Source organism: Platichthys flesus, chromosome 23, assembly GCF_949316205.1.
Source record: "Platichthys flesus chromosome 23, fPlaFle2.1, whole genome shotgun sequence".
In the NCBI taxonomy this organism is placed as follows: domain Eukaryota; kingdom Metazoa; phylum Chordata; class Actinopteri; order Pleuronectiformes; family Pleuronectidae; genus Platichthys; species Platichthys flesus.
Genome location: NC_084967.1, coordinates 10,725,564 through 10,737,713, shown reverse-complemented (window position 1 = coordinate 10,737,713; position 12,150 = coordinate 10,725,564). Strand labels below are relative to the sequence as shown.

Sequence of the window (12,150 nt, the reverse complement as noted above, 5' to 3'; positions counted from 1 at the left end):
ATGCATGCTGGGGTCGGCGCCACCTCCCTGCAACAAGATAAACAGTTTGTATGTGTGTATTTTGTGTGTTTGTGTCTAAACACGTACATTTAGCTATAGCCGGATACAGAAAACTGCAGCTTGCATGTTACCAAACCTATAATCAAATGTCCAGTTCATAGTTTTTAGTACGAAGCAATGACCCAGGGAAAAGAAGTTAGCACTAAGTTGTAGTATTGTGGATCTCCACTGGAAAAGTCTGAGTGGGGGAAGTACATTTTCTTTTTCTACCCTCTATCAGAGAAGCCTTTGAGCAAGGCTTTTAAACCACCAACCACTAAGTGTCCCAGCAGGGGCAGGTCATGACCCAAAAAAGAGCTCAATGTGTGTTGGATAAACGCTTAAATAAAGGCAACAAAAAGAAGCCAGACAGACCACGTTTTTTTTCTGTGCTTTAGTGAGAATCAGGACACGAGCATATACATTATGTACAGGTCAGCAAGTCGAGAGGGGAGGAGGAAGAAAGCCCCCACACCACACACACACACACACACACACTGTGTCCCTTTAGTCTCATAACAGCCTAAAATGAAGCATCAGATGTGTGTGTTTGTCGTGACATGGTTTTTTTAGAGCCACTGACCTGATGTGTATTCATCTGTGTCCATGGGTTGAATATTTTCATGTTTTTTTTTGCTTCTAAACTGATATTGCTGAAATCTTGGCTTATTGTGCTCATGTTTGAGTGAGTGAGAGCATGTGTGTGTGTGTGCCGCTGTGCCAGAAGCAGCATTCTGGCCTGTTTCTGTCCAGGTGTGTGTTTTTGGCCTGAGGGGAGACAGCAGATGGTCCCTGTACGTGTTTTCACTGTGTGGACGGGCCGGTGTAACTGACTGGCTGTCAGTGAGATCTCCCTGGCCAAGAGATCTGAGCCTCAGCTGGGAAGACACACCCTGGGCTGTTAAAGGGACCAGAAGTTTCAGTGCAGGTAGATTAAAAAGGAGCAAACCGACGGCCTGCCTTCAAACACGGGGAGAACATGCAAACCTCCATGCAGAAAGACCCTGCCCGAAGCAAATGTGCAATTTTAATTACAGTACTTGTAACTTGAGCAAAAGCTGTTCAGAGCATAAAGTGTAAGTTTGAAAGTTTATGGCTGGGATTCGAACCAGGATCCTTCTTAGTACTGCTCAACAGGGAACATCACTGAACCACCACTGCTCTAAAATGTGTTTTAAAATGTATTGTCCTAGAATTCCAAAATTTTACATTAGCATGTACTCGCATTGATTTTTTTTTTTTTTCAAACCGAGCTGTTTATGCAAACATTTTGAAGCTTAGTACAAGGTGTCCAAAGTGGGTAGTTCAGGGAGCCTCAGAGATTAGAGCATTCACAGCAGAGAGCTTGAAAAGGGCAGCATCTTCTGAGACTTTTATCAGCAACATGTGGAAACAAGTGCTCATAGATTATAATGGTGTGACACTCACAACCAATAAAATCACTGCTCTGTTTATTACAAGTTTGAATGTCTACCGTAATTTATTTCATCCAACACACACACACACACACACACACACATAATTTCATGGTGTTTCTGCTTTATTTTAATTGTAGGATTACAGTTTACATGTTTGGCATCTAGTGTAGCTGATCCCTCAATCCAGTGTAACTGATATGATTAACAGAATTAGCAAAAAACAATTTCTTCCTTTATTCCATACCAATGTTATTATTCCAGTATATAAATGGATCAATAACAAAGCTTAAAATCATAGTATTCCATCTATAATACATGAGATTCATCCAGCTGGTAAACTGACCTGCACAAACATTAAGTCACCCGATTAAATGTCATCTGCTCTCATCTGGTTCGTCTCAGCCGCCGGACGGTGACTTTGATTTTGGTGCCAGAGGTGTCAGGACAGAGTGTGATCTCTAGAAGGAGTAGCGGGTGGCGGGGAGACAAAGCCGGCTGTGTGATCATGTGAACTGACACATCGGCTGATGACGCTGGTGCCTGTGGCAGAGTTTGTAGAGGGAGCGGCATTTCTGTGACTGCTGTCGATGAACTGAAAATGTCAGCTTTATATAGTTTACTGTGTTTTCATCTTCTCCTGCTTGCACCCTGCAATCGTAGATGCCAGATTATATGACACTTTTGTCCATGCATCAGTGCTATGGGACATATGATCGAAATATTTTGTCCAGTCAGCTGTTTCTATGACCTGCTGCTATGATAGGGATTGAGTCTGTTTTACTTGTGGTTGCCTTTATCTGAGGCTTGTTCTGGATACACAGAGTTTGAAGACAACAGATATTTAGATTTTTAATACTTTATCCAAGTTTTTTCAAATGCAAAAGAGACATTTTTAAATTGTATTTGCTCAAGTCTCTTGGATTCTGTTTTCCTCATCATAAATGTCTTTCTCCTTTTCTTTCTAGGTGATCCCGCCCCACCAGGCCTTGAGGATTAATTGGCCTCCTACATCTAAGCAGATGCCCTATTTATTACAGTTTTCTCACAAAGCCCATGGATTTCATTGAGCGTGTGGGAGAGGCCTTGATCACAGACATGTCAACACTGCATCAGGATATTCTCAGTGAAGAAGCACTTCAGTAGAAGACGTGTTTTCAGCTCTCAGAACATTTCTGACCATGTTGTAATTTCACAGGCTCCTCGCTCTATTTTCTCAGGACACCCCCTTGCTGGACTATCGTAGTGTAGTCTCACTTGAGCGTTTTATCCAGATACACGTACATCTCCTAAGCATACACCCCACATTGTGTCACCATGTACGGGAGCTCACGTTCCATCTCAAAGCTGGACGTTGTGGGATCCAATGGGAACGGGTCGGTTTCTGGGAGTCCCGGTCGCTCCCCACGCCTCCCTCGCTCCCCACGCCTCGGACACAGGAGGAACAGCAGCACCAGCTCCACCGGCGGACTAACTGGCTCTGGTAAAACCCTATCCATGGAGAACATTCAGTCTCTTAACGCCGCCTACGCCACAGGAGGTCCTATGTACTTCTCGGACACGGTTGATGACCCGATCGGGATTGGGAGTCTGGGCAGTGGGCTGAATCCCTCGCTGCCCAAAAGCACCATGACCTTGGGGAGGGCTGGTGCCAGGCTTCCTTATGGAGTGAGGGCGGCCATTATGGGCAGCAGTCCTAATATAAACATTGGAGGCATGGGTTGTGGAGGAGCCATGCCTTCTGATGCTATAGCGTTTGGAGGAGAGATGCCAAACCATCCTCCACAGGCAGCTACTGTTCCCCACTCCATGAGACAGGTGAGGCACACGTGTGTTATTCTGCTGTTGCTGCAACGCTGAAGTCAGTCATTTGTAAACTGACCTAATTAAGATGTTCTACCTCATTGGTTTAATCTGCACAAAAAACAAGTCACTGCTCCTTAGAAAGAAATAGTCAAGCATACAACCCCCCCCCCATCATATTGTTATCTACTTATGTTTGAAAAATTAAAACAAGTAAAGATCAAATCAGTTGCTTTTAGTAAAAGAAAAATGGCATCACTGTGAACCATCTGTTTAAAGATTATTGATCATCTAGGTGTTTAAGAGTGAATATTTTCCTTTAAAGTTACCCTTTCATTAAATAAACATAAATCCTGTGTGCTGAAATAGATAAGGTCAGCCCTCCCACTGCCTGTGCACCATTAGTCATAACCTGAAAGCCTCGTCTCTAAGAAGTTTCTCTCATTTCTCTCCCATACCTCCCCCCTCTAATCGTTTCTAATTATTTCTAAAGCGAAACGTTCCATCTCTCCTCGACCCTTATCGCCTTAACAAGCCTCATACACTCTGTAACTTGGTGATTGTGAGGATGCTGTTTCTCTAAAGCTTGACTTTCATATCTTTAACGTTGCTGATTTACGGATTCAGATACATTTTGGTGTGGCCGCTTGTTGTTGTTAACGAATGCATCCAAAGTATTTTTAATTCATTCAAACACTGCTCACCTTATGCCAAGATGAATTAAACTTTTATATGGGAAGCGTATTCTCATTAATATTGAAGTTAGTTGTGTAATCCATGAAGGAACTCGGTCTATAAATGTCTCTCTTGGCTCGAAAAAATGGTTTGCTGCAAAATCCTGTCTGAGCAAAGAATTTGAATGTATATATAATCTAAAAGTGCTTCACATACAGTACATATATCCATATGATGATTGTTGGGTTAAATATTCAAAATGAGTTGTGTTTGTTTTAACAGGTGAGAGACGGAGCCATGTCGGACCTTCAAACACAACTAAGAGAAGTGCTGAGAGAGAACGAGCTGCTACGCAGAGAAGTAAGGACACTTGCACGCTTCTCAAAAGAAGGAGCATGATACTTTGATATTTGCTGTTCTGTGACAAATGTTGTTGTTTAGAATTCTGCAGTCCTGAATTGAAGATTAAGACAACAATGAAAAATAAAAGCAAGTGAATCTGATAAGTTGAGGGAAATAAAATATAGTATCATCTGCAAACTTAATAAGGGATATTTAGGGTCATGGACTAGATACAGGTAGATGAAGCATCCCAAAGGATATAACACTTATTCATTTCTTGTAGCTGGAGGCTAAAGAGTCCAAGCTGAGCTCCTCTATGAACTCCATCAAGACGTTTTGGAGTCCAGAGCTGAAGAAAGAGCGGGCGATCAGGAAGGATGAAGCCACAAAGATGTCCGTCTGGAAGGAACAGTACCGAGTTGTTCAGGAGGAGACACAGGTAGGAAAAAGACGTGTGTGCGTGTGTGTGTGTGTGTGTGTGTGTGCGTGTGCGTGTGCGTGTGCGTGTGCGTGTGCGTGTGTGTGTGTGTGTGTGTGCCTGGACCTACGTTTCTATGGGACACTGAATTATTTATCCTGTTTATATCTCTGGAGTGTCTTTGCTGGTTGCTCAGACTCGAAAGAAAAGGGAGAAGTATGTCAACGGTTATATCCTCTTAACGGTTATATTGAATTTTTAATAAATTTTCTTCCCAACTGAGGAAAGCAGAAGTTTTAGAAAAAAAGAAACTAGAACTAGAAATGAAAAAAATGTCTTGGCTCTATTTGTTACTCTGGATCCACTCCAAAAATTAGAGGCTTCTTCCTTATGCCCCACCCATCCACAAAGTTTCATAGAGGTCGGTTCAGCAGTTTACATTTTTTCTACCAAACCCAAAAGATGAGGTTTATCCTCCCCTAGTTGTCCTACTCAGTTTTGTCTGACTTTATCGGACGGCACACAGGGGACGGTGCATCTAGATCATTTTGTGGACTGTTCTGGTGGATTTGTCTCGCTGCTTCATGGCGGCCTCGAAGACAGCTGCCTGGTTGGGGACTCCCAGCTGTCTTCTGGTTCAGGAGCCATCTGGATGAGATGGAGACGCAGCTAGTCTGGCAGGAGGCTGGGTTATTACGCAAGAGATGCACACATACTCGCTCGCTGTCACTTGCAGTGTCGGATTTCACATGCTGTCATGGCTGAGCACGGAGAGGGCGCACGCACTTGCTGCCTTTATTTTGAAGAATATAATGTCATTTTTACCTTTAGGTCATTGTCACGTGCTCTTAGACCTGCTAGTGTGAGTGTATATAAGGTTGGATGTTGCCTGCAGGACAAATTTAATGTGGGTTCTCCAAAAATCCTCACTTGCTGTCAAACACACACACACCTCCATGGGTGTGTGTTGGTGTTGTAGTGAGTGAAAACACACGTTAAGACATGTAAGAGATTATTTTCTTTTATTTTAATGTCAGGAAATATGAGCTCCCTCTCTCTCTTCAATGCTTTCTACTTTCATCCTCTTTCTTTCCGCCAGACAAATCACACCCTTTGAACCCGAGCCATCCTTTTCATTTCCTGCTCTCATTATCCTGTCACTTTCCCTCTCTTCGCTCTGCCTCTTTCTCTGTTCATCACTGGTTGTTCTCTGTCCCCTTGCTTTCCTTTTTCTCTCTCTCTCTTTCTCGCTCTCACTCTCTCTCAGTTCTTACTCATTCTGCTTCTCTTCTTCTATTTCTGTCACCGCCCGGTGAGTCAGCGCTGGCTTTCTCTCTCTCCTCCTTACCTCCTACCTTCCCTCCTCTCTCTCCCTCCTTCTCTCCATCCTCTTAGTTTTAGAAATTGAATAACACTCCCAGTAATTTTAGGACGCACACACCCTGTTCAGGAATGCACATATAATCTCCACACTTCTTTCTTCCTCGTCCTTCCTACCTTCCTCCACACTTCCTCACTTCCTGGCCTCCTCCTTCATGCCTTACCCACTAACTTTACCTCTCTTTCGCCCCCTTCTGTGTTCTTTCCTTCCTTTCCCACTCCCTTCCTCTCATATCAACACAATGTGTCACAATAGTAAAACATTCTTGATCTCATGCTTGTACTTGTCGAACACTTGTTTTTATAAACGAGATGCAATAGATGAGTGAGTAATTATATCCGAATAAATTACAAATTTGAGTGTTGTATATTTGATTTATTTGAGAGGCCGTGGCAAAGGAGTGACACAACAAAAAATAATTGTATATGTTATTCATACAAATTATTTTCTTTATCATCTACATGGATCGATACTTCTCTGGATATTTCTTACTTGGTTTTGCTTTAATAGTTTTGCTGTTTTTGTCTTCTTGGTATTATAACTGTGTAAAATTATATGTGTAGTTGCCTTGTTTCACTTTCAGCAGACACATTTACATTGCAACTACATAAGCAGTAGTCAGGAGTCCCGTTTCTGCCCACGTCACAAGCGTTACACAATATTTACTCTCCTTTTGGCCTTGTTTGCTTAACTTCTATCTTCATCCACTCCTGTTGAAACTCTTCAGCCCTTTAGAAGCTCAATGCTCCAGTATGTTTACCCACTGTAAATTTATCTGTCCATAGTTTGGTCCTGGGGGGGAGCGTACATTTGGTTTTATCGGAGCCTTTTCATCGAAAACTGCTGCAGGAAATTTGTGTGCTGTTAAGTGTTAAATCTCTAAAAGGCTCCATAGAGCTGAGGGCATGTGCGAGGATGAGATGTCATCACTGGATTTTATGGGCTAAGCCTTTCACAGTAGGTTGGGTGATATAAATATATTGATTACTTCTGGGGTGTCAGTGTGGGTGGGATGACCTCTTCACACAGAAGACTCCCCCCATGACAAAGGATAAGCTGTATAGATTGTGGGTGGATGGATGGAAAACTGGCTGACAGACTGAAATACCTTAAGGTGCCAAAGAGAGAGAAAAAGAGAAACAGATCAACTCTCAGTAAGACATAGGTGCCAAATCTGCATATTCAAAGTCAAACTATATGTCGGGCTCTATTTTGTCGCATCCCTCCCTGAGATGCAGATGAATATTCTTGCTGTATTTACAGCCAGCTGCTGTCTCTTGTGTCACCACCCACATCCAGTAATTTTCTCTTATCAAGGTTTCTCCACATTGTCATGACACTCTCCATCTCTCCCCTGCCTCTCTCTCTCCCTCTCTGTCTCACCAATTCGCTCCCGACTGTCCGACTCCCTCTCCTCCCCTCCCTCCTCACTCTCCATCTGGGCCTGTGGAGCCTCTTTGCCCCAGAACTCGATTCAATAAGAAGCGACACCAACACAACCCCGATCCCACAAATGCACCAGTGTCCAAACAGATGCCCGCTCTGTTCGGCCTCACCCTGTGGTCAGCGTCCTCTGTCTCATTGTCCCTCTCTCTGCTCTGCCTTTGCTCTGCTCTCTGTAAATGAGAGTGTTCACCCAATTTGTTCCACCTCTTTGATCACAGCAGGTACGTTCGACGTTTCACCCAGAAAGAAAGCGAATCAAAGCAAAAAAAAAGGAGGAGATTGAGGAATGTGTAGAGTGCTCGAGGAAAGCTTCTCTGTCTTTGGTTTTCCTTTCAATTCAAAGTTTCTTTCAAGAACACAAAAACCTCTGTTTTTTTTCTAGCACTTTTTTCCCTCTGCTCTCCAATCACTTTTCATTTAGATAGATATACAAGATCAAGCAGATGACAAAAAGCAGTTAGCATTCATGATTAGAAGAGCATCACCTTTTAATTTCTGAAGAAACGTCCATGCAGCTGAGAGGAGTTTGTTGCAGAAATGACATGTTGCTGTTTACTGTCTGAATATATACCTCAAATGATCCCTAATAAGATTTCATATTTCATGCATATTAAGCAACATAGGGTAAATGAAAAGGTTTTGCAGATTTTTATGTTTTTGAGCAGAATTCATATCTGTTACTCTCTGGTCTATGTCCCAGCAATGTATCAGAGCGATGAACAATAACTACTGTGTCTGTCTGTATCTGGGGCTGCTAGATGCTCTCAATTCTCTACTGTACTCCAGGCCAGCCATGTGACGTCATTCCACAGCATGCGTGTTAATGCGTGTGTGTGTTTGTGTGTGTGTGTTTCACTTGTGTAGGGTGTTTGTATGTGTTGAATTGTATGTATTAATTTTTTAAGAAGTAGGCGCTGCCAGCTCGGTTTGTTTGTTTCCTTGATGAGAGAGAGAGAGGGAGAGAGAGAGAGAGAGAGTGGGAGAGCAACGGGGGGGAATCGGGGGGGAATCTTTGTCCTTCCGTGAGTTGGCAGGCTCACGTGTGCATCAGGACAATTGGGCTTTTTGTACATGGAAATGCGTGCGTGTGCCTGGTTATAATTGTGTAGATTTGACTTGTTCGTGTTTGTTACTGTATTTACATAATGTGCACAAGGAGAAATAATGCACGCATGTTCTTGTGCATGTGATGTAGTGGTCTGCTCTGTTCTGCATCCGCCGTCTCTATTTTTATCAAATATGTATGTTTTTGTCTGCATGCAACAGTTTGTGCGTGTTGTATGGAAATGGAAAGTACACGGAAGTGGTATGATGTCAGAAGATGTGTGTGTGTATGTTTGTGTGTTAGAGGCTAGCGGCTGTTGTTCTTTTACTGCTGCACTGTTTTCATTCTTTTCAATTATTTAACTTAATACTCAAGGTGCTGGTTTATAATAAAACTGTTAGGGTTAGAGTGTTTGTGCGAGTGCTTGCGTCTGCTTGAGGAATTAAGGAAATGTTTTCCCTTATTATAAAACATTAATTTAAATCAGACTGTTTTCTGATCGCTAGAAGTATCTTAATATAAACGATATAAACAAAGACCTAGTTTGATGATGTCGTAACACAATGCGGGATCATGGGAGATGTTGGCTTCCCCAGCATTGATGATGAAAATACACAAGTGAGACGAAAATGATGACCACATTTTTTATTCATAATAATCGTGATCCATTACGACTGTTTAATACAAACATGAAAGGAAAAAAACTGCTGATTGGCCAATTCAGAGGTGATGTAACTACACAAGTCAAAAAATATATTACGTTGGTCTCGTTGATTTTAGACATTTTAAGAAAAATTGTCACATACTATACTGATACCAGGTCATATGTATGGAGGACCATACATGACATAAGTAAAAATAAATAAATAAATAAATGTATAAATAAATACAGAAATAAATAAATAAATGAATAAATAAAAATGGAAATAAATAAATAAATACAGAAATAAATAAATAAATATGTTAATACCAAAAGAAATGTCAAAAGAAATGTCTTAAATATATTTTAACATTTATTTTTTCCCTGATACATTTCCTTTGCATTTGCAGTGTCCTTATGCTAATGAGAAAGGCGGGCCTAGCCGCAGTCTCATGCAGGATTGGTCACAGGAGTGTAATGATCCAGCCCTACTACTTCTGCCTTTCAATGCTGGTGTCCAGTAGCTGTTTGGGACGTTGAGCCAGTTCACACTTAAAATGAACTAGTTCAAGTTCAGAGGGTTAGTTAAGGTTATTTTTTATTGGGATGATTTAGCTGTCAGTAGTCCTGACTGTGAGCGTCACGTCTCGTGTTGTACTGAGCACAATGATCGAGCCGAGAGGAGGAGGAGGAAACAGAAACTCCAGCTCGGTACAAACCACCTGCCGCCTCTGCTCTGAACATGAAGCCGCTGATCTCTGAGCAGATGTGACCAGAGAAACTCTGTGTTTCCACTGTTTCCACTGTTCCACAGAGACACTAACTGCCTGCTTCACGGTGAAGAGCTCAATCTCAGTCACTGCCCGTGTCTCTGAGCGAGTGTGTGGCAGAGCGCAGGGGCTGTGTGTGTGTAGCTCAGTTGACCAATCCTGCTGGAGACTGAGGTTAGGCCCGCCTTTCTCATTAGCATAAGGACACTGAAATTGAAAAATAAAAGTTGGAATAAATGTGGAAATAAATAAATAAATATGGAAATAAATGCAGAATTAAATAAATCAATGTCTTAAACTTATTTCCACATTTATTTATTTATTTCCACTTTTATTGCAACTTTTATTTATTTCCACATTTATTTATTTCCACATTTCAGTGTCCTTATGCTAATGAGAAAGGCGGGCCTAACCTCAGTCTCGAGCAGGATTGGTCAACTGAGCTACACACACACAGCCCCTGCGCTCCGCCACACACTCGCTCAGAGACACGGGCAGTGACTGAGATTGATCTCTTCACCGTGAAGCAGGCAGTTAGTGACTCTGGAACAGTGGAAACAGTGAAAACACAGAGCTTCTCTGGTCACATCTGCTCAGAGATCAGCGTCTTCATGATCAGAGCAGAGGCGACAGGTGGTTTGTACCGAGCTGGAGTTTCTGTTTCCTCCTCCTCCTCTCGGCTCGATCATTGTGCTCAGTACAACACGAGACGTGACGCTCACAGTCAGGACTACTGACAGCTAAATCATCCCAATAAAAAATAACCTTAACTAACCCTCTGAACTTGAACTAGTTCATTTTAAGTGTGAACTGGCTCAACGCTGCAAACAGCTACTGGACACCAGCATTGAAAGGCAGAAGTAGTAGGGCTGGATCATTACACTCCTGTGACCAATCCTGCATGAGACTGCGGCTAGGCCCGCCTTTCTCATTAGCATAAGGACACTGCAAATGCAAAGGAAATGTATCAGGGAAAAAATAAATGTTAAAATATATTTAAGACATTTCTTTTGACATTTCTTTTGGTATTAACATATTTATTTATTTATTTCTGTATTTATTTATTTATTTCCATTTTTATTTATTCATTTATTTATTTATTTCTGTATTTATTTATACATTTATTTATTTATTTATTTTTACTTATGTCATGTATGGTCCTCCATACATATGACCATGTTAGTGGAGAACTGTTAGTTTCAAGATTTTATAAAAATGCCTAAATTGTAAAAAAAAAAACATGTATTTCGATTTCTGTTTTCATTTTTTTTAAACTTTACCTGCTGAACCCAGTGGGCAAAAGGTCTGAAGATGTGCCTTCTCTTTCTGTGTGTGTCTGTGTGTGTGTGCCTGTTTGTGTGTGTGTGTGAGGAGGAGGTTAATCCAAACAGGCAGATCAGTACAGTGCCCGTTACACCTTGGTGGCACTTTACCTTCAGGTCAATGGTGTGATGAGGGAGATGGAGCGATGAGGCAGATTCGGAGAGACCGTCTTTCTCTCTCTTCTCCTCTCAGCCTCTTCTCCCCGTCTGCATTTTTTCCCTGCGTTTTACTCTTTTTGCTCAAAGCGACAAACTTGGAGAGCGCGAGGGAGCGGGATAATTTCACAGACTGGCACTTGAGTGAATTTTCCACTCTTTGAACATGGCCTTCAGGTTAATGTGTAAATGGATGGTGCTACCAGAACCCTGATCTGTTCCACCCCTCTTAAAATTCTTAAGCATGTGAAAAGACTTAAAGGCACTTGTGCACTTAATAAAGAATTACTTAAAGGCACATAATACGTATTTTACTGTATAGATATACCGCAGAACACATTTAGACCAGCTTCTTTGCTGACTGAGTTAAACCTTCTAATCACCGCCCATCACTTAACGTTATTACTCCAGATTTTAAGTTGAGTATCCTGCGTTTCTAATAAATTACTCCAAGTAGGCGTTGAGCTTGTTCTCAGGTTAGTTTGAATCCAATAGGAGTGGGCACGGCCAGTTGTTTCCTGTGTGAGTTTTCCATTTAGTGTATAGAAAAAAAACTGTTGCCAGCAAGAGTTCCTGTGCCAGCTGGCTGCAAAAATGCTTTGTCTGAGTATCCTTATACCAGTAAAGAACCTGGAAGAGGAGGAGGGCGAGGGGAAAAGTGTGTGTGTGTATGGAGAAGATGGACCGAGATGTAAAGA

At 42.0% G+C, this 12,150-nt stretch overlaps 1 protein-coding gene across 4 annotated transcripts in view; it reads left to right on the top strand.

The window, feature by feature from the left end:
- LOC133948670 (ELKS/Rab6-interacting/CAST family member 1-like) overlaps nt 1-12,150 on the top strand; it is a 109,003-nt gene that overhangs the window by 6,708 nt on the left and 90,145 nt on the right. For all 4 annotated transcript variants that reach the window (XR_009920085.1, XR_009920084.1, XM_062382583.1 and 1 more), the window contains exons 2-4: nt 2,423-3,272; nt 4,215-4,292; nt 4,558-4,713. Coding sequence is in view for 2 of the 4 variants with exons in the window: in XM_062382583.1 (XP_062238567.1) it covers nt 2,772-3,272; nt 4,215-4,292; nt 4,558-4,713 (735 nt within the window). In the remaining 2 variants the exon portion in view is untranslated. The remainder of the gene's footprint in view (nt 1-2,422; nt 3,273-4,214; nt 4,293-4,557; nt 4,714-12,150) is intronic.